We start from the raw sequence: 18,310 nt of genomic DNA on the forward strand, positions 1-18,310 counted from the left end.
GGCAAGAGGGGCACTGATGTCCCAAGGCAAGGAGGGCAGCTGTGGCTGGGACAGCCTGGCACTGTCCTGGGGACAGCCTGGGGACAGCCTGGGGACAGCCTGGGGACAGCCGGGACCCCCGAGCCCCCCTGGGTACCAGGCAGGGCCTCAGGGGGCCTTTGCCATGGAGGAGGCTGCTCTGCCCCCCCGGGGGTGTTTTACAGCCCCACCACAGGGGCAGACGTGGCTGGTGTTGACTCTCACAATAAGATCATTGTTGTGGGATATTTCTTTTTTTCTGTGTGTCACTTAGGAATATTTTTTCCTAACAAATTTGTTCTCCTCCTCTCCGCCCCCAAAGTGAACAGGGAATCTGTGCTCAAAGCTGCAGCTGAGATTGCAGAGACCTTCCCTTCCTGATCCTTATCTCACCAGGATGTAGGAGGATCCCTCGGGAATCGCTGGAAGCCTTTCGCCGGAGCCATCCAAGAAACGAGTGCAGCCTTTAAATGGCAAAACCATCCCGGGCTCGGGGAGCGGCCCCGAGCGCCTTTAACCCCATCCCGCTGTGTCATCCCCGGCTCCGCCACCGGGGCTGGCCCGGCTGATCCCGACCCGCTCCTTCTCTGCAGGCTGCGCCGCCTCAGCCCAGAGACGGGGTCTGAAACCACACCTGGGACCCCCGAACTGCCCCAGCCCCCCGCGCTGCCCCCAGCCCCCCGCGCTGCCCCCAGCCCCGCTCCCGTGGGGGCACAGCCGGGGCTCCAGTACCGGGCACAGCCGGGGCTGCGGTACCGGGCACTGCCGGGGCTCCGGTACCGGGCACAGCCTGGGTTGTGGCACCCGGCCCTTGGGCTCCTCGCTGCACCGAGCCTTTAATCGCTTTGCAGGCTGTAAAAACCTCCGGGCCTGAGTTTGCTGAGCCTGGGGCTGAAGGAGGGCAGGGCGAGAAGGGCCGAGTGCCCCCGGGTGAGGATGCAGGGCACGAGGAAGGGATGCGGCACCCGCGGCACCCCGGGCTGAGGGAAAGCCCTGCTCCTGCGGGGCAGGGACAGCACAGGCACAGGCTCACCCTCCCTCGGGGACAGAGGGGTCACAGCAGCCCAGCAGCCTGGCTCTGTCATGTTTAGGACAGGAAACAGATGCTGCCTGGTGAGGAAGCACCTGAAGAGTATCGGAGCACCTCGTGCCTGCCCCGGCAGGAACCTGATGAGAACAGGGGGTACGGGGCGGAACCCCCCGATCCGGCCCCCGCTGGGCTCGGTGGCATCGCCCTCGGACACAGCGTCCCCGGGGACACGCACCTGCCTTTGGAGGAAAAGGGATGGGCAGACCCAGAGCTGTTAAAGTTGAGCGCTGCTGCAAACTCCCCTTGCTCAGGGGCTGCTCCATCCTCCAGCTCCGGCTGCCCGGTCCAGCCGGGCTGGGCGCCCTCACAGGGTGGAGCCCCTGCTCCAGCACCCGCCCCTGCCTTTACAGCTCGGCTTTCTGTCCCGTGACCCTGCTCTGATTTGATTGGAAATTAATTTTTTCCCATTCAAGTGTGCTCTGCCCATGCTGGTAATGTCAGAGTGACCTCACCCTGTCCTTACCTTCGCCCAGGAGCTTTTCCTTTTTGAATGCAGCTCCCTTCAACCCCCCTGAGCTGCCCAGTTCTGATAGGGACTGGAGAGATTAACCGGGGTGATAAGTGGCAGCTTTGCAGCCAACTGATGTTGACATTTTTGCCCTTCTAAAACGGCTTGAAAGAGGAACCTGTAAAACTATTTCTTTGTAAGCTGCTGGTAAGAAGGACCGTGGAAGCTTTCCCACGTTTTCCCTTCAGAACAGCTTCCCAAGGCCCTCTGCTGACTCGAGGCTGCTGAAGGGGAGCAGTGAGCTTCACGAGGGGTCTCCAGGGAGGGGGATGGCTCCTGGATGCTGAGATCAGTGCCGAGGACATGGAATGGCACCGAGGTTTGGATGCTGGACAATCCCTGGAAGACGCCAGCCACAGGCACTGAAGGTCCCACACGCGGCCATCGATGCCCACATTTCCTGTCACAGCTGCAGCCAGGGCAGCGCAGCCGCAGCAGCAGCAGCAGCAGCAGCAGCAGCAGCAGCAGCAGCAGCAGCAGCTCACCATGCCCAACAGCAGCGTGGCCCTGAGCAGCCTGGACGGGATCTACATCGGCGCCGAGTGCCTGCTGGCTGTGCTGGCCACGCTGGGGAACGTGCTGGTGGTGTGCGTGGTGCGGCTGAACGCGGCGCCGCGGAACGCCACGCTGCGCTTCATCGCGTCCCTGGCGCTGGCCGACGGCGCCGTGGGGCTCCTGGTGGTGCCCCTGGCAGTGGTGGTGAGCCTGGGCATGGCCCTGCCCGCCTCCGGCTGCCTCCTCATGTGCTGCCTGATGCTGGTGTTCACCAACGCCTCCATCCTGTCCCTCCTGGCCATCGCCATCGACAGGTACCTGCGAGTCAAGCTGCCCACCAGGTGAGGCTGCCCCACCTCCTCTGCCCCCCTTCCCAACCCTGAATTCCTTGAGTGGACGCTTGTGCCTCCAAGCCCGCCTGAGAGGAGCTTGCAGAGAGCTGGGGGTGCTCGTGAGCACCTCGGTGTTCTCAGGTGTCACCACTGAGCAGAATTTGGTCACAGGATGTGTCTGTGGGCAGGCTGTTGAATTTTCAGCACTTTGGTTAATTAATAATACAGGATAATACCATTCATTAATACAGGATGCTGAGTGTGTTATAGGGGTTTGTTTTAGGTTTCTGAGGCTTGTCTTTTAAATAAAATTCCTTTTAGTATTTGCTGAAAATACAGAAGTAGTAACAAACTTTTTAACAGTTAACTGAAATTACTCACTGCTTACATTTAAATGAAAAATACACAAACTAGAAAAGCAAAGCATAACCTCAAGCATCCAAGAAATCATATTTTATAGTGAGAAAGGACCTACAAAGCTGAAGAATGAATTTTAGCCTTGCAAATGGCATAAACCAAGTAAAAAGAGGAAGGTACACCCAAGGAAGCCAAGAATTAAGATAGGACTTCCATCAGCAGCAAAGCAATATCCTGACAAGAGGAGAACTAAGATCATAATGAAACAAGAAATAAAATAGATTGAACATCCAATTTTAAATAAGGGAACTTAAGCACAGTTCTTACTGATGCCCAAAGTAACTGTTACAAATGAAGAGCTGGGGCTTGTCTCAAGATAAAATTCGGTTTCCCCACATAAAAAAGTTAATGTTTAATTTTCTAACGATGATCCTGCAGCACCTGAACAGGCGAGTTCATCCTTAACTACTTTAAAATGCTTCTCTTTAACACGAGCTGGGATTTCTTCCCCCACAGATATAAAATCATCACTACGGAGAGGAGAGTCTGGTGGGCGCTGGGGCTGTGCTGGTCCCTGTCCCTGCTGGGAGGGCTCGTGCCCATGCTGGGCTGGAGCAGGGCAGACCCCAGGAGCTCCAGCTCGCTCCAGTGCCGCTTCCTCGCCGTGATGAGCATGGATTTCATGGTGTACTTCTGCTTCTTCACGTGCACCCTCGTGCCCCTGCTCATCATGTGTGCCCTGTACGCCGAGATCTTCTACATCCTCCACACAAAGCTCAGCCAGGGCAGCAGTGTGAGAGGGGCTGGGGCTTTCTACGGCCAGGAGCTCAGGACAGCCAAGTCTCTTGCACTTGTTCTCTTCCTGTTTGCCATCTCCTGGCTGCCTCTGTGCATCATAAACTGCGTCTTCTATTTTCACCCTGAGTCTCAGATCCCCCCATATCTGATATACTTGGCAATCCTCTTATCCCATGCCAATTCTGCCATGAACCCCATTGTCTATGCCTACAAGATAAAGAAGTTCAAAACCACGTACCTTTTAATTTTAAGGACCTATATCCTGTGCAAAAAACCAGACCCAGCTCCTACAGAGCAAACAACAGACCCACAGTCCTAAATAAAGGCTGGACCTGCCAGTGGTACCAGACCATTGCCAGGCCACCTGGCTTTGCTAAAGAACTCTTGGGGAACTGCAGCAGCCTGTGGATCTGAAGCTGCTCTCAAGCTGTATGTGAATATATGTCTTTATGTAATATAATTTCTAAACACAGAAGACAGAAATTTTGTCTAGTTGGGGGTTTAGGGTTTTTTTAACAGGAGGATTGGTTGAGTTGAGTGAAAACCAGGATGTGTTGTTTGCTGTTCATAATCCAGCAGCTCACAATCTCACTGACTGTCCTCACACCATTTGTCTTGTCTGTCCATTCGGACTAAACTTGAGTCTGGCCAGCCTGTGCTTCAGCCAGTGTTGTTGTGCTCATTACATTTTCATGACTCATAATAAAGAGTAGATGGATTTTACAGTAATTTGGCCTGCTGAGTCCTCCCATGACAACCAAAAACCTGCTCAGCTTCGGTCAATGCCCTGCCTGGGGTGGCACAGGAGCTGCAGTCACTGTTCCACCACAGCTGGCACAGCCCATGTTTAGGGAGCATGGGTCAAACTGAAAAAAGGCTGTTAAAGGCCAGGCTCCTTTTCCTCCATCTTTAACTAATAAAAGTGGTCTTGAAGAAGCAGAAAAGGGAGTGCATCATTCTATTCCTTGTCTTGGAGAGTGCTGGCATCTGCTCCTCTAGTGGAGGTCAGGGATCTCATTTCTTATCTGAGCTAACCCTTGTCCAAAGCTCTGCCCAGTTACACAGCTCAGCTCCATCAATAAACACGCCAAAGGAAGCCACTGCACAAGAATATCAGAACTTGCTGCAGGTTCTCCTTGACCCCATTACTTCCAGCAGAAAAACAGGTCCCACCTAAAGAGCAGGAAGGGATTTGTTAGAATGATGCTCGGGGAACTTTGCTGATGTGTTTTGATAAATTGAGGGAAGAGGGAGCAAAACTGCACCGAATTCCTGGCAGGCTGCCTGGCAAACTCCAAGGGAATGAGGCACAGGGACAGGGAGGAGAACAGAGAGGACTGAGAGCACAGCAGAGCAGTCCCAGGCAGCTGACCCCGCTCACCCAAGGGACCCCAGCCCACAGCTCACCTTCTGCTGAGGGAGGGAGACGCTTCCCCCGTTTTCTCTGTTTAACAGAGCTTGAAGGAGCTGCCATGACTGAGGTGAGAGCAGAGAACGGCAGAACAAAGACCACAGGTTGTTCTGATGACTCTGTCAAAGTCTGCGGCACCCGCAGCAGCCTGTGGCCAAACCCACAACACCAAATTTCAGAGCATCACAATGTCCGGTCACACGTTTCAGTGGTCCCCGAGGTTCCAGCAGCTGCCGGCAGGGGGAGAGCCCAGAGGGGGAGGAAGGAGAGCCCAGAGGGGGAGGAAGGAGAGCCCAGAGGGGGAGGAAGGAGAGCCCAGGGGAAAAGGCAGCGGAGCCCAGCGGGGCTGGCAGCGCTGGAGCCCTCCCTGCTCGGGGAGAGGGCTGCAGGGGAGAGGATTGCAGGGGAGAGGATGCAGGGGAGAGGATTGCAGGGGAGCGGGCTGCAGGGGAGAGGATGCAGGGGAGAGGGCTGCAGGGGAGAGGATGCAGGGGAGCGGGCTGCAGAGGAGAGGGCTGCAGAGGAGAGGGCTGCAGGCACAGCAGCAGCACGCAGAGTTCAGGCAGTCCCATCCCCGGCTTGGTGCTGCCATCGGGTGGCACCTCCAGCTCTGCTCCTCGGGAGCTCTGACACAGCTCCCGTGGTAAATTATCCCCGTTCGTGAAAAGAGAGCGATTTTACACTGCACTCAGACCACTGTGGGTAATAAGCAGTGAATTAACATTTCCAGAGATTTTGGCTGTCACACTGTGATTGTGCATTTCTTTTACGGGACCAAACCAGGAAGCAGAGATTTGGATATAAACATTTCATTATCATCACTTCAATAACAGAAAATAACTAGCAGAGCACTTGGCAATCAAAAAAAAAAAAAAAAAAAAAAAGGAAAATGTTAGAGTTGGTGACAGAAAAGGGAGACACAGGGCACATGTGGATAGATGCAGCGAAACATTTTCATTTCTCAATTCTCTCTGGTAGTTCTCACAAACGGAAACTTTACAAGGGCAGAGAGATTTCTACAGATGAGGAAATCCTGTACAGAAACTCTCCATTTGCCCTCAGCTGCTGGCAGCCAGTTTGGAAGAGGAGACAATTTCCCATCATAACTACAAGAAGAGCTGTGTTACAGAGGGCATGGGGGCATTCCCAGAGCAGGCCCTGGTGGAACATCCTCACAGCTTTTGATGTCCAGAAAGTGGGAACATTTTTATTTCATTTGGGACTTCCTCATCACACAGGCAGTGGTGTCTGGCCCCGGTGGAAGACCACAGTGCTGTAGGTCACTTCATTCTGGGGATGTGAGAGAAGTCACAGACATTAGAGTGCACAAGCGCTGCGGCTCAGCAGGAACTTCCCACTTCTAACTTGTCCTAACACCCCACACCATAAACAGCCTGTCCCTGCATGGGGGAAATTGGTCAATGCTGCTATCCCACTGCTCAGTCTGGCTCAGGGTTCTGGCTCAAGTTTCCTTTAGGGGCTTCCAAAGAATTAATATCACAGAGGAAAACTGCAGAAATGCTTCTCCTTTAGAAAGATTTCTGCTAACCTGCCTAGTCAGTGGTTTAGATAAGCCCCAGAATCCCTGAAATTCCTTGTCAAAAGAACTGCTAACAGTCGAGTCTCAAAGGTGACTTTTCACCCTCCCACCCCACATTAATATTTATCACACTGTCAAGAATGTGAAATATCTGCATAAAACATTAGAAATTGCAGTTGTGGCATTTACCTGGGTGTTCCTAAGAGATTCCTCAGCTGCCATCTGGGAGAGAGCTTCCTCTTGTAAATTTTGGTGGGATCTCTTAAAACCTGGGAAGGACAGGGATCCCAGTCTCAGCTGTTTGCCCTGGGCTGGAGACAGCAGTGGCAGGGAGGCTGCAGAGGGGTGACAGCTGGGTGTAACCCTTGGCACAGACCTGCACAGCAAAGCTTGGGCTGCCGGGCCCTGCCCACCATGGGAAGTGGCGAGGATGAAAGGGACTGAGGAATTCAGTGTGGCCACGATTAGGATGAGAAAACCCCACAACCAACAAAAACCCCCACAACTCAACAGTGGCAAAGTTAATTCCTGAAAACGCCGCTGGGGTGATTCATGAGGAGTTACTGCCAGGGATGAGCTGTTCATCAACACAGAGTTATTTAAGGCTGACATTATTTCAGCCACTTTCTAAGTAACTTCTGCAGTCACCATTGCTCTGCTGTTACACCCTCGACTGCATCACTCACTTTTCCTGAAGAGGAAGATGATTGCAAAAACCAGGACAGTCAGCAGGATGCCAGAAATGAAGGCCAGTGACATGTACAGTATTTCACGGCTGTTGACACACAGAAAATCCTGTCAGAATCCCCAGTTTCAACAGAGGGGTTGAAGCATTAGTAGTGCTCAAATTCACCAAACTTTATGGAGTGTAATATTCATCCCCAGCCCCATGAGATTAGCATGTGTGTATCTGCACTGAGCATCTCTAGGAATCACCCATCCAGTGCACAGACTAGGAAGTTCTAACCAAATTTTAACCCCCAAGATGTTAAATATGATCTATAGCCCTTCCCTTGCAGAAGGAGGCTGCAGTCTCAGGGAACTCTGGGTTTGGAGTCAGGACATAAAGGTGCAGCATTTACTTATTAATCCAGCACCCGACTTCTGCAGCTTCGAGATCAGGGGCAGGGACAGTGCTGGGGACAATGGTGGTAGTGACAACAGGCTCTGGTGCAACTGCAACAGAAAGAAATAATCGTGAGCTTGTTTGAGAACGTGCAGATTTCTGCAGTAGCACTACAAGCAACTAGAAGCACACGTGGGCTGTGTCTGTGCGCTCTGTCTGAACGGGGAAGCACCAGACAGGAAAATGCTGTGACAGCTGCAGTCTGACTGACAGCTCTGCAGCCATGCAGCTCTTCCCCAAACTGCCCCAGGGCTGCGCCTCCCCCGCTGCAGCCCCTGCACCAGGACATCACTGCAGCTGAGGAAATCCCTTAAAAAATAAAATACCTGTAGCTGGTGTTGAGGGAGAGCCTCCCATTCTCTCAGAGCCTTAACTGACAGGAGGAGAAGCTGAAAGAAAGGGACGAGGGTTACATTTACATAACCAAAACAAACCTGCCGTCCTCTTCTAACTTAAAAGACTTATTTCATTTTTATCCATTTCTTGGAAGTCTTACAAAAGTGGCACAAAGCCACTCAAACCTGGCAGTTCCTCAGCATCAACCCCTTCCCAGGGTCTTGTTCCTGAACAGAGTTCACTGCTCTCTGACAGCCACGGCGCCTTCTCCACCAGAAAATGGAGGATATTTAATAACTAAAAAGCACCGACAGCATTCTTTTTGCAGCAGCTAAAACCCTATGAATATTTTCATAATCAGAAACAGCTTTGAAAAGTTCCTCCCTTGATGTTTTTGTTTCAGTTAAATTGACTTTTCAGGAAACAGGAATGGTAACTTCTCAGATTTGGGTGTGGAATCTCAAGAGCTAGGGATTCCCAAAGATATTCTACTGCAAAATCCCCACACTGGCATTTCTCACCACATGCCTTACAAACTGTGGATTGTGAATAATGTGAAAATATGAAAATAAAGATCCTGTTCTCTGCTGCTGCCACTTTTCCTGGTGCATCCCATTGTCACCACATTCCAGAGGAGTCCATGGAAGCTCCCAGTTTCCCACACCAAACCTCACGGGGTGCTGTGCTTGCAGTAATTAAAGAAAGAAGAAATGACAGCTCCATCTTACCTCCCACCATGGAAATGCTGCTGGAAAACTCCCCGAGTGTCAGCACACCAGTTTAACCACTTGCTTTGAGAAGAATCTGTCACACCAGTTAAAAGCTCACATGTCAATTCGATGTGGCTTTACACAATTGTGGAAGTTAAGCAACTTCACTTTTTGTATTTAAATTGACAAGAAACAGGAAACCATGAGAGACACCTGCATTCTCTGGAACTGTTATTCTAAAAAAAGTAAGGCAGCTTCAGCTTAGGTTGGCCTGAAGAAAGCTTCTTTCCTCTGAAGAGCAGCATTTGGGTGAACTGGACAAGGACAGTGTGCCCTAACCCCACTGGGCAATGGGGCTGCAGCCCCCCAGTCTGCCCCCTTGGTTTATGGAAATCACCTCAGCACACACAGGGGAGTTTATCAGTGTGTGTGCTCTGCTGAGATTTCTGAGTTTGAACAATTCCTTCAGGGACAAGCCTCCTATAAACAGAAAACAAAGGGACACACCAAAGTCCAGAAAATCTCCTCTGGAATAAATGGATCCATTTCGCTGTTTTTAAACTGAAAATGAGCTGAGGGCAAGACTTTTGACACAGTTCCTGCTCAATCCCTCTTTTCCCAGAACCCAAACCCTTTCAACACAACTCGAGGCTTTATGGTGAGTTTGCAGTTCCTTTAGAGAATGAGAACATTCACCCAGAGCCCCTCCAAGCACGGGCAGGTGAGTGGGAACACAAATCATTCTGATTTTAGAGCAGGTATTTGGGGTTGCTGTCACTCAGAGTTCAACACAGGGATCAGTTTCAGCACCAGAGTTTTTCTCAGTTCTGTATCTCTGAAGTGTTTGTGACCAACAGGGGATCCAGCAGGACCTCTCACACTGCAGTTTCAACTCACCCCCCCTAAACCAGCTGCAGTGGTTGGTGGGACCATGCAGTGACTTCAAACACAAACAGGCAGGGACTGTTGCTAGTGAAAGACAGCAGAGGGTTTTTTTGTCTGTTTAATGATATTTTAGAGTCGTACAGTTTCCAACAGGAGGTACTGACACATGTCAGAGGGCTCGGGCTGCTCACACGGCTGCTTGGGCACTCCTGGACAGCGCCTTCAGGTCCAGGATGCACTTGGCAATGCTTTCCTTCTGCTGCAAGAGACAGGAAACAGCCTTCAGGAGACATTTCAACACACACAACAGACATTTCAGTGCACTTCACATAAACCTTTCTAGACCTATGAGCTGATTAAGAGGGAGGCAACTGTAGCTCAAGAAGCCAGAGATTTGCATCCAATAAAGCAGAGATTCATGGAAACCCAGAAGGTTTGGGCTGGAAGGGACCTCAAAGCTCATCCAGTCCCACCCCTGGCCAAGGTTACCCATCACCTCGTGAGGCAGGATCCCTGAACAGCCAATCTGTGTGCAGGGTAAAACAGAGCAGGTAAAACCCAGCAAGCACCTGCTGAGGTGTGATGCTCTGCACAACGTTCTTCTCCACCCACTGGATCATGTGCTCCTGCTCCTTCTGCCGCTTCAGGTTCTGCATGGCCACCTGGTAGTCCAGCCTCCTCTTCACCTCGTTGTACACCATCAGCAGGCGCTCGCGGTAGTTGGTCTCCAGCAGCATCGCGATGTTGTTCTGCACAGAGGGGACACGGGGGACACGGGGGTCACACCTGGCAGCAGCCGTGCCCCGAGGCAGGGCAGGGCAGGGGGGCCCCGAGGCAGGGCAGGGCAGGGGGGCCCCGAGGCAGGGCAGGGCAGGGGGACCCCGCTCACCCGCTTGGCGTCGAAGAGGTACGAGCGCCCCTCCACCCTCCACTGCTCCTTCTTCTCCTCCTCGATGGCCGTCTGCAGCGCCTGCATGGCCTCGCTCTTCATGGCCTTCGCTGTGGCTATTTTCTCCTGCAAGGAGAGAACCCCACACCTCAGAATCAGAGCTGGGTGCAAGGAGAACAAGTGACCTGCAACTAATCCTGAGATGTTGCTGAGAGAAATGGATGTGAACTGCCCCGAGCCAGGGCTGAGGTTAAAGGCAACAAGGAGGGCTCACAATCAGCCATGGAATCCCAGACTGGTTTGGGCTTGAAGGGAACTTAAATCCCATCCCATCCCACCCCTGCCATGGCAGGGACACCTTCCTCTGTGCCAGGCTGCTCCAGCCCCGTCCAGCCTGGCCTTGGGCACTGCCAGGGATCCAGGGGCAGCCCCAGCTGCTCTGGGAACCTGTGCCAGGGCCTGCCTGTAGCCCTGATTTCAGGCCTGAGATGTTTTGGATTGTGAAATTTCTTTCCCAGGCAATTTGCTGTAAACAAAAGGAGATGTTTTGTTAACTATATCTATGTTATTCATTCCTTTTTAGAGGAGGGACTTCTTGATGGCCCTCTGACTTGACCAATGTGGTTGCAGAGGTGTTAACTTTACCATCCAATCATATTAGCCTCTGTAAGTAGTATACAGGGAAATTGTATTTTGAATAAAGCTCTCTCGATAGCCTTCTGAAAAGTCATAGAGTCAGTGTGACTTATTTTGCATCCTACAGCGACAGCCTGCCCACCCTCACACGGACAAATTCCCTCCCAACATCCCATCCAACCCTGCCCTCGGCCAGTTTGAAGCCATTTAATTAACAGAACCATTCCTCACTAACGACTGCAAAACCAAATTGCAGTTTCCTCATTACCTCGTTAAGTTTGTCAGCAAAAGCTGCGACACTGGGCCCGAACTTCTTGATGCCATAAATGATGACTGACATTATGCAGATAGCTGCTGCTGTCTCGTGGTTCACCACGTAGATCTCCTTGGAAAGCAGGTACAGCACGAGGCCAGTGCCCAGCATGTAGGGCCCTACAGAGAAAACAGAGCACATCACCTGAATAAAGCATGACAAGGCTCAATAAACTCAAGTACCTAAGATGCAGCTACTTCCAAGGCTCACAAGGTAAAAGTTTATATTAACCTGTAACTCCTGTTTTAGGGTAGAGAAACTGGAAAAACTCCTCGGGGATAAAACCATGACGAACTTCTCCTCCCTTCTCAGGCAGAGGTGGCACAGGAGCCAGACTCTGCTGAGTTGTGTGCAGTGGTCTTGTGGTGTGCAACACCCTGTGAACAAGGAGAACATTTCAATTATGATTTTTATTTTAAAAATAGTCAGAAATAGTCCCCCAAAATGCCCTTAGATGAGGCTCAAAGACATTTCTAATTAACTGAGAAGGTAAGTGGTGCCCAGAGAAGTTTGGCTGCCCCATCCCTGGCAGTGCCCAAGGCCAGGCCGGACCTGCTCTAGGAAAGGAGTCCCTGCCCACGGCACCGGTGGAACTGATGAGCTTTAGGGTCCTCTCCGACTATTCCGCGATTCGAAGAAGGTGGCATTTACTGGACACACCTCCTCCCGGCAAGTGGGTGGGACTAGATAACCTCCAGAAGTTCCTTCCCACAGTCCCTATTTTATACTCCCACAACATGAATGAGAAAAATAAGAGCCGAAACCCCAGAATAACGCCGTTTAAGCACAAATCCCGGCCGGTATCCGAGGGCTCCCCCGGTACTCACCCCACGGCGACGGGCGGCGGCAGCGCCCTCAGCGCGGCGGGGACTGAGGGGACAAGAGGGCAGAGAGCGCGTCAGGGCAGAGCTCGGCCAGCACCCCCCGCCCGCCACCCCGTTCCCCCCGAGAGGCAGCATTCCCCGGGGCTCACCGGCGCGCAGGACGAGGCGGGAGAGCATGGCCGGGCAGGGCAGGGCAGGGTAAGCGGGGACGGCCGTGAGCAGCAGCGGCGGCGCGGAGCCCTCGTCCCGCTCGGTGACCGCCGCCGCCGGGCGCTGAGATGGCGGCGCAGCTCTCGCGAGAGCGCGGGGAGGCGGGCGCGGGGCGGGCGCTCTCGCGAGAGGAGGCGGCGGCGGGAGACACGTGGGGGCGCCGCCGGCCCCGCCGCCGCCGCCATGGAGGAGCCGCTGCCGCTGCCGCTGCCCCAGGCGGCCCCGCCGCCCGCCCCGCCCGACACCGCGGCGCCCGCGGCCTCGCTGGATGGGGAGCCCGCGGCCGAGGCCGCCCGCGAGTGGAACATCCCGCCCAACGCGCCCGCCTGCATGGAGCGGCACCTGGAGCGCGCGCGGTACCGCGCAGGTAGCGGGGCGGCGGCGCGGGGGGCCCGGCGGGCCCGGGAGCCTCGGGCGCGCCCCGGGGCCTCCCCGCGCGTCTCCCCGCGCCTCCCCTCGTGTCTCTCCCGCAGACGGGGCCCTGCTGCTGGGCGCCTCCGGGCTGAACGGGCGCTGCTGGACCGGCTCGCTGTGGGTGTTCGCGGAGCCCCGGCGCGCCCCCAGCGAGGGCTTCTGCACCGCGGGCGTGCAGACCGAGGCGGGGGTCGCCGACCTGTGCTGGCTGGCGGACAGGGGCATCCTGGTGGCCTCCGACTCCGGTAAGCAGTGGCGGTGTCCCCGATCCTTCGCTGGGGTGTGTCTGTCCCCTCCGCTGGACTGGCTGTCCCCCGGTCCCTCGGGCCGGGTGTCCCTGTCCCTGAGGCGGGTGTTCCCCTGCATCCCCAGGCGCGGTGGAGCTGTGGGAGCTGGAGGAGGACGAGAGCCTCATCGTGAACAAGTTCTGTAAATACGAGCACGATGACATCGTGACGTCGGTGTCTGTGCTGGCCGGCAGCAGCCAGGCTGTCAGCGGGGGCAGGGATTTCTGGTGAGTGTCCCCAGCCCGGCAGCCGTGCCCGGGCCGTGCTGGGCGCTCACTGCTCGCTCTTGCCCACAGCGTGAAGGTCTGGGACATCCCGGAGCAGACGGTGCTGCACTCCTACCGAGGTGAGTGCCCAGCCAGCCCTGTCTCTGCTTTGTGAGCCCCTTTACACCCCGCACTGACCCCTGGCCCCTTGTGCGGCTCCCTCAGTCCCTCACAAGGACTTGTGGCCGTGGTTGGATTGGGCATCAGTGTGGTAGGAAGCAGCTGGATGCTGCTGAGCAGGAGTTATCCCTTGTCTGGGCATCACTGTTAAACTGCTGTGCCTCTGGAGCTCCTTGGGAATATGTGGGGAGGATGGATACAATCTTTGAGGCTTTTATCCTTTTGTGCTTTTGGTAGCTCACTCCGATGCAGTGACATGTGTGGCTTCCTGTCCTGGTAAGGACACTGTGTTCCTGTCCTGTGCTGAGGTAAAGCTCACTCTATTGTCTAAATCTACCCTGTTCAAATGAGATTTAACTTTAGCTATTTACAGTTTAATGCACTTAGAAACCACTTGTGTTGTAGCCTGCCTGCCTGTGTTATTGCAGTGTTCTAGTCTGATAAATTTATAATCAGTTTCTCAAGCTGATTCCTACAGGTTTGTATCAAATTTTGGGAGCTCTTAGTTCTACCCTGGGGATGACTGGAGGCTGCACTTAATGACAGCATCATTTTAACCCAGAGGAAAAGGCAGGGTCATTTTGCCTGTGAGTCAGTAGTGATTCTGAATTTATGCCACAAAGAAATTGTAAAATTCTTCTAATTTCTTTTGGATTTATAGGACAACAGAATTTTACTCTGGGACACCAGATGCCCCAAACCAGCTACCCGAATTGGTATGTCTCTGTGTGCAGTCACTGCTTCTGCGTGAGTTTGTGTTGGAAGAAATAAATTATTTTACGCCTGACTTCTAACTCCCAATCTAGTGATGTCCCTGTTAAAAACTAAGGAGACCTAACACTGTCACAGAAATACAATAAGCTTAAAACACTTGTCTTGATGCAGTAGCAGTGCTAAATGAGATAGATGAGGAATATCTTTGTGCTGCCTCCTTCCACACTCACCCCAGTTTCTTTCTTCCCTCGCAGTTTGCAGTGCCTGTAATTACCTCCCTACCTCAGTCATGTGGCATCCACAGAAAAGTGACATCTTTGTCCTGGGTAAGAATCTGGACTCTGAACAGGCAAATCAAGGTCCTTATTTTCACAGCACAGTTCTTGCAGGTACCTCCAATCCCCCTCTCTCCCAGGTGATGAAAGTGGAACAGTTGCACTGGTGGACACAAAGAATCCTGACTCTGCCCTGAGCAGCGCTGTGCACACCCGAGGCATCACAGGCTTTGCTTTCTCTGCACACAGGTACTGAACGATTCTGCCACAGGACGTGGGACTGCATCCCCTTAAAACCCTTAGTTGTTTTTGAGTAAAACCCATGAGAATGCCAGTTTTGGTCTTCTTGTCAAGGAGACTGTAGCAGAGACTAGAGTAAACCAAGCACTGTCTCACTTCTGACATGTGGGAATGGCCACGAAAAGAATTCTGCAGTTCCAGAATTACTGAGCCACACTGAGGGGATTTTTCTAATTACAGTCACCTCTGATTAAGGAAGGATCACTCGCTTTCAGACTTTAATAGAATATTCCCACTCAGCGTACTGGCACCCTGCCAAATGCTGATGAAAACATTTCTGTAAGATTTTTGTAAGTTGATAACACTGTGCCTGGGTCAGGATCACTTAGAATCCTGCTGTTCACAAGTTTGTCCCCAAAAACTCTTTTATTTGCTTGTTCTAACTGTGCTCTTGTCTCTCTCTAGTTCACCCTTACTGGCTTCCATCAGTGAAGACTGTTCAGTTGCTGTTCTTGACTCAGACCTCTCTGAGGTGTAAGTACAGACAGAATGTACTCACTGCTGTTGTCTTCTCGAGTTAATTATTAATACACAAGGATGGTTTGGGTTGGAAGGGACCTCAAAGCCCATCCAGTGCCACCCCTGCCCTGGCAGGGACACCTCCCACCAGGCCAGGCTGCTCCAAGCCCTGTCCAGCCTGGCCTTGGACACTTCCAGGGATCCAGGGGCAGCCACAGCTTCTTAAAAATGTTCCTAAGCAGCAGCATCATCCCAACAAACCAGCAGTTAGGGACTGCACAAGCCCCCATTCTCTGTGGTGATGGCTGACGGAGTCTTGTGTTTTCCAGGTTCAGAAACCGTTCTCATCGAGACTTTGTAAAAGGCTTGTCCTGGTCTCCTTCAGATGATGCCTTGCTCACTACAGTTGGATGGGATCATCAGGTTTTGCATCACACTGTTCCCCTACCAGCTGGTGAAGCTTCTGGAATCAACTGTGTAAAAGAATAGTTTTATAAACTCGTGGTCCAAGTTCCTTGCTGGCATCACTTTGATTCTGCTGAAGTCGCAGGTGTGTGAGCTGGAGGGGCTCTGTCTGCCTCGAAGCTTGTGGCTAAGAAGGTTCCTGTAGTAATTTTGAGTTAGGCATAAGTTAGTTACAAACCAAGCTTCACCCTCAGGAGTGGCTTCTCCTGTAATAAAAGACTTTGGTTTTACTCAGAAAAAAATTGACTTCAGGCACAGAGGAGACTTGGAGAGACAGGGAATTAGGTGTAATGAAATAAAGTCAAAAAGACTTGATTCTTTGCTCAGTTCTCTAGACTACCCATGGAATGAATAGAAGCTTTTGGGGGAGGTTAGCAACTTGCCTGTTGTTGGGTAGATGTGAGAGCCTCACCCTTGAGTCAAGTTCTTTGCTCTGTAAATCAGGTGGAATGGAAATACCTGTGGGGATTCAGGGGCTAGAAGGGTTCCAGTGCTGTCCTTAAAGCAGCACGTGGTGGACAGGATTCAGCCTCAGTACCAGTATGGAGCCTCTGGTTGTGCTGGTGTAAAATCCAGTGTTTGGTGTCAGGGTGTAGAGAGAGGATCCCGGCTGGAGCCCTGCAGGGAAGCTCTGGGATGGTGCTGGGATCCCGGGATGTTCTTCCCAGCACGGGCTGGGCCCCAGGGCCAGTTCAGGGGCTGCAGCCAGGAGGGAGTGGGTGCTGTGCTCTTTGACACCACAGTTCATCTCCTCTGTGCTGAAGGCAGCTTACTCAAGGATAAGACCTGTGAACAAAAGGTTTATGTGAGGGAGAAACTGGACTGAGGACTTCAGTTGTCATTTGCTTGCTCCTGTACCAGACTCTGCTTAGTGATGACCCAGATCTACGCACTTGTGACAAGTGACTTCTTGTGCTGGCACTGAGGGGACAGGACATTCCCCTGCCCCCAAACCTGACTCCACAGAACCTGCAGAGGTGTGTTTGTCACATACCACATACATTTCTGACTCAGCTGTTTCCCTGGAACACGTTTACCTGGAGAAAGTCACTGCTCTGCATGCATTGCTGCTGCTCTAGCTATGGCTTGGTCTAGCCTAGCATTTCCTAGGCAGAATTAAGCAAGTCCTGACTGACAAATCAAAAATACTGTTGAAATGAATGTTACCCCAGTTCTTTAGCATGATGGCAGCACTTCAATGTACACTGCTTCCAGTTCCTGTCTCTGCATACACATAGGTTTAGTTGTGCAAAGCCCACAGTTCATTTTTAGGCAGACTAAGCTTTGCCAGTCTCTGTATTTTTCTCATACTCTTTGTAAACCTCACTTGCCGCTTTTTAAATTCCAGAGTCATACAGGTGTTCACAGCAACTTCCTGTTGTAAAGCAGTGTATGACCAGAAATGGTAAATGATGATAAAAACTGACACATTTCCTCAGAAATACCCCTTGAACCACAAAGTCCCCTCTTGGGGACCTGTGATGCTGTACTGAAACAGGTCTTGTGCTGGTTCTGAAAAAGTTGTCTTGGAAGATGGTTTTCATTTGTAACTGGGTTTAAGTTTCACTGGGCCACTTCTGTAGCCATGAAGAGCCAGCTGAGATCATCCACACAGTTGAAGTTGTGATTTCAGTCCCTGATATTAAAACTGTTCTTAAATAAATGTTCACCGTATTCCTGTTCAATGCCAGGGTACTGCAGTTCTTCAGCACTGGTGCAAGGCAGGCTCTGGGCCCTGCTGCTTTTCAGGAAGTTTTTCTTTCCAAAACTCTGAACTTGGGGTTCCATTGTGCACAGCTAAAAAGAAAAGTTCAAATGAGAGACATTAAACCGCATTAAGTTTCTCATATTGCCACACCTGAGCAAAAAACAACGGTCCATGGCAAAAGACTCACAGAGGATGGTGAAACCTGTAGGGAGAGCAGGTCATTGGTGATCTATTAACTTTTTTTTTACAATTAAAGACTAAACACCCCTCGATGCTTCAGCATTTGGCAGGTGTTTGTTGTGCCACAGGATGGCAGCAGCTGCCCTTGGCAAGGGTGAGGCAGCAGTGCCCCAGCTCTGCCCGTTGCCTTTAGGAGTATCTGCTTTTGGGGTTCCTAGCCCTTGCACTTGGGGTTTGTCACTCTCAGAGGAGCAGCAGAGAAGAGCAGCAGCTCTGGAGTCACTCCTGGGTGCAGCCTGGCTCGGAGGTGTTGTACCAGCGCTGGCAAGGCTGCAGTGAAGTCCCACGGACCCGTGGGCAGCACAGCACAAACACCAGCAATCCACAGCAATCCTTGCTGGGGCTGCAGCTCCCTGCCAAGGAGTTCTGTGGGCTCTGACCTGCTCAGCTGTCCCTGCACCACCGTTCAGGTCTGGGGACACTTGGGTACATCCCGTGGCTCCAGCAGAAGCTTCAAGGCACACCCTGCACTGTCCCTCCCTCACACAGAGCCTGCGTCTGTAGCCGGAGCTGGATGCAGGAGATGAGAATGCAAATCAGTTTAATTCTGAGTGGAGCAAGGCAGCTGCTCTGCAGACAAGCCT

The 18,310-nt window shown here is 52.5% G+C and overlaps 4 protein-coding genes across 4 annotated transcripts; 2 read left to right on the top strand and 2 right to left on the bottom strand.

The window, feature by feature from the left end:
- Nucleotides 1–857: 857 nt before the first annotated feature.
- On the top strand, nt 858–4,752 carry LOC134561443 (adenosine receptor A3-like). Its single transcript, XM_063418442.1, has 2 exons — nt 858–2,452; nt 3,317–4,752. The coding sequence occupies exons 1-2, from the start codon at nt 2,004–2,006 to the stop codon at nt 3,915–3,917; spliced, it is 1,050 nt and encodes a 349-aa protein (XP_063274512.1). The 5' UTR covers nt 858–2,003; the 3' UTR covers nt 3,918–4,752.
- Nucleotides 4,753–5,491: 739 nt separating this feature from the next.
- C23H1orf162 (chromosome 23 C1orf162 homolog) lies at nt 5,492–9,561 on the bottom strand. Its single transcript, XM_063418446.1, has 6 exons — nt 8,740–9,561; nt 8,002–8,064; nt 7,632–7,725; nt 7,236–7,324; nt 6,739–6,818; nt 5,492–6,299 (listed from the first exon to the last, which is right to left on the bottom strand). Exons 2-6 carry the CDS (start codon nt 8,030–8,032, stop codon nt 6,240–6,242), a joined length of 354 nt encoding a protein of 117 aa, XP_063274516.1. The 5' UTR covers nt 8,033–8,064; nt 8,740–9,561; the 3' UTR covers nt 5,492–6,239.
- Nucleotides 9,562–9,691: 130 nt separating this feature from the next.
- On the bottom strand, nt 9,692–12,557 carry ATP5PB (ATP synthase peripheral stalk-membrane subunit b). The gene is made up of 7 exons (XM_063418443.1): nt 12,418–12,557; nt 12,272–12,314; nt 11,676–11,821; nt 11,400–11,563; nt 10,496–10,621; nt 10,176–10,355; nt 9,692–9,865 (listed from the first exon to the last, which is right to left on the bottom strand). The coding sequence occupies exons 1-7, from the start codon at nt 12,443–12,445 to the stop codon at nt 9,794–9,796; spliced, it is 759 nt and encodes a 252-aa protein (XP_063274513.1). The 5' UTR covers nt 12,446–12,557; the 3' UTR covers nt 9,692–9,793.
- Nucleotides 12,558–12,661: 104 nt separating this feature from the next.
- WDR77 (WD repeat domain 77) lies at nt 12,662–16,093 on the top strand. Its single transcript, XM_063418444.1, has 10 exons — nt 12,662–12,845; nt 12,952–13,137; nt 13,265–13,406; nt 13,476–13,525; nt 13,803–13,873; nt 14,227–14,281; nt 14,534–14,605; nt 14,695–14,803; nt 15,260–15,328; nt 15,643–16,093. Exons 1-10 carry the CDS (start codon nt 12,662–12,664, stop codon nt 15,800–15,802), a joined length of 1,098 nt encoding a protein of 365 aa, XP_063274514.1. The 3' UTR covers nt 15,803–16,093.
- The last annotated feature ends 2,217 nt before the right edge of the window (nt 16,094–18,310 follow it).

The sequence above is a fragment of the Prinia subflava genome, chromosome 23 (assembly GCF_021018805.1).
Source record: "Prinia subflava isolate CZ2003 ecotype Zambia chromosome 23, Cam_Psub_1.2, whole genome shotgun sequence".
Classification (NCBI taxonomy): domain Eukaryota; kingdom Metazoa; phylum Chordata; class Aves; order Passeriformes; family Cisticolidae; genus Prinia; species Prinia subflava.

Bases quoted from the DNA above. Each gene is read 5' to 3' on its own strand.
- ATP5PB (XM_063418443.1), bottom strand. From the start codon at position 12,445: ATGCTCTCCCGCCTCGTCCTGCGCGCCG. The intron at 10,622-11,399 runs GTAATGAGGAAA...CTCTCCTTGCAG, and splicing joins TTGCTGACAAACTTAACGAG to GAGAAAATAGCCACAGCGAA. The intron at 9,866-10,175 runs GTGCTTGCTGGG...TGTCTCTTGCAG, and splicing joins AGAGCATCACACCTCAGCAG to CAGAAGGAAAGCATTGCCAA.
- C23H1orf162 (XM_063418446.1), bottom strand. From the start codon at position 8,032: ATGGGAGGCTCTCCCTCAACACCAGCTACAG. The intron at 7,325-7,631 runs GTAAATGCTGCA...GTGTGTCAACAG, and splicing joins GTCGGGTGCTGGATTAATAA to CCGTGAAATACTGTACATGT. The intron at 6,819-7,235 runs GTGAGTGATGCA...TGTCCTTCCCAG, and splicing joins CATCTTCCTCTTCAGGAAAA to GTTTTAAGAGATCCCACCAA.
- WDR77 (XM_063418444.1), top strand. From the start codon at position 12,662: ATGGAGGAGCCGCTGCCGCTGCCGCTGCCCCAGGCGGCCCCGCCGCCC. The intron at 13,526-13,802 runs GTGAGTGCCCAG...TGCTTTTGGTAG, and splicing joins GGTGCTGCACTCCTACCGAG to CTCACTCCGATGCAGTGACA. The intron at 14,606-14,694 runs GTAAGAATCTGG...CCTCTCTCCCAG, and splicing joins AAGTGACATCTTTGTCCTGG to GTGATGAAAGTGGAACAGTT.
- LOC134561443 (XM_063418442.1), top strand. From the start codon at position 2,004: ATGCCCACATTTCCTGTCACAGCTGCAGCCAGGGCAGCGCAGCCGCAG. The intron at 2,453-3,316 runs GTGAGGCTGCCC...CTTCCCCCACAG, and splicing joins CGAGTCAAGCTGCCCACCAG to ATATAAAATCATCACTACGG.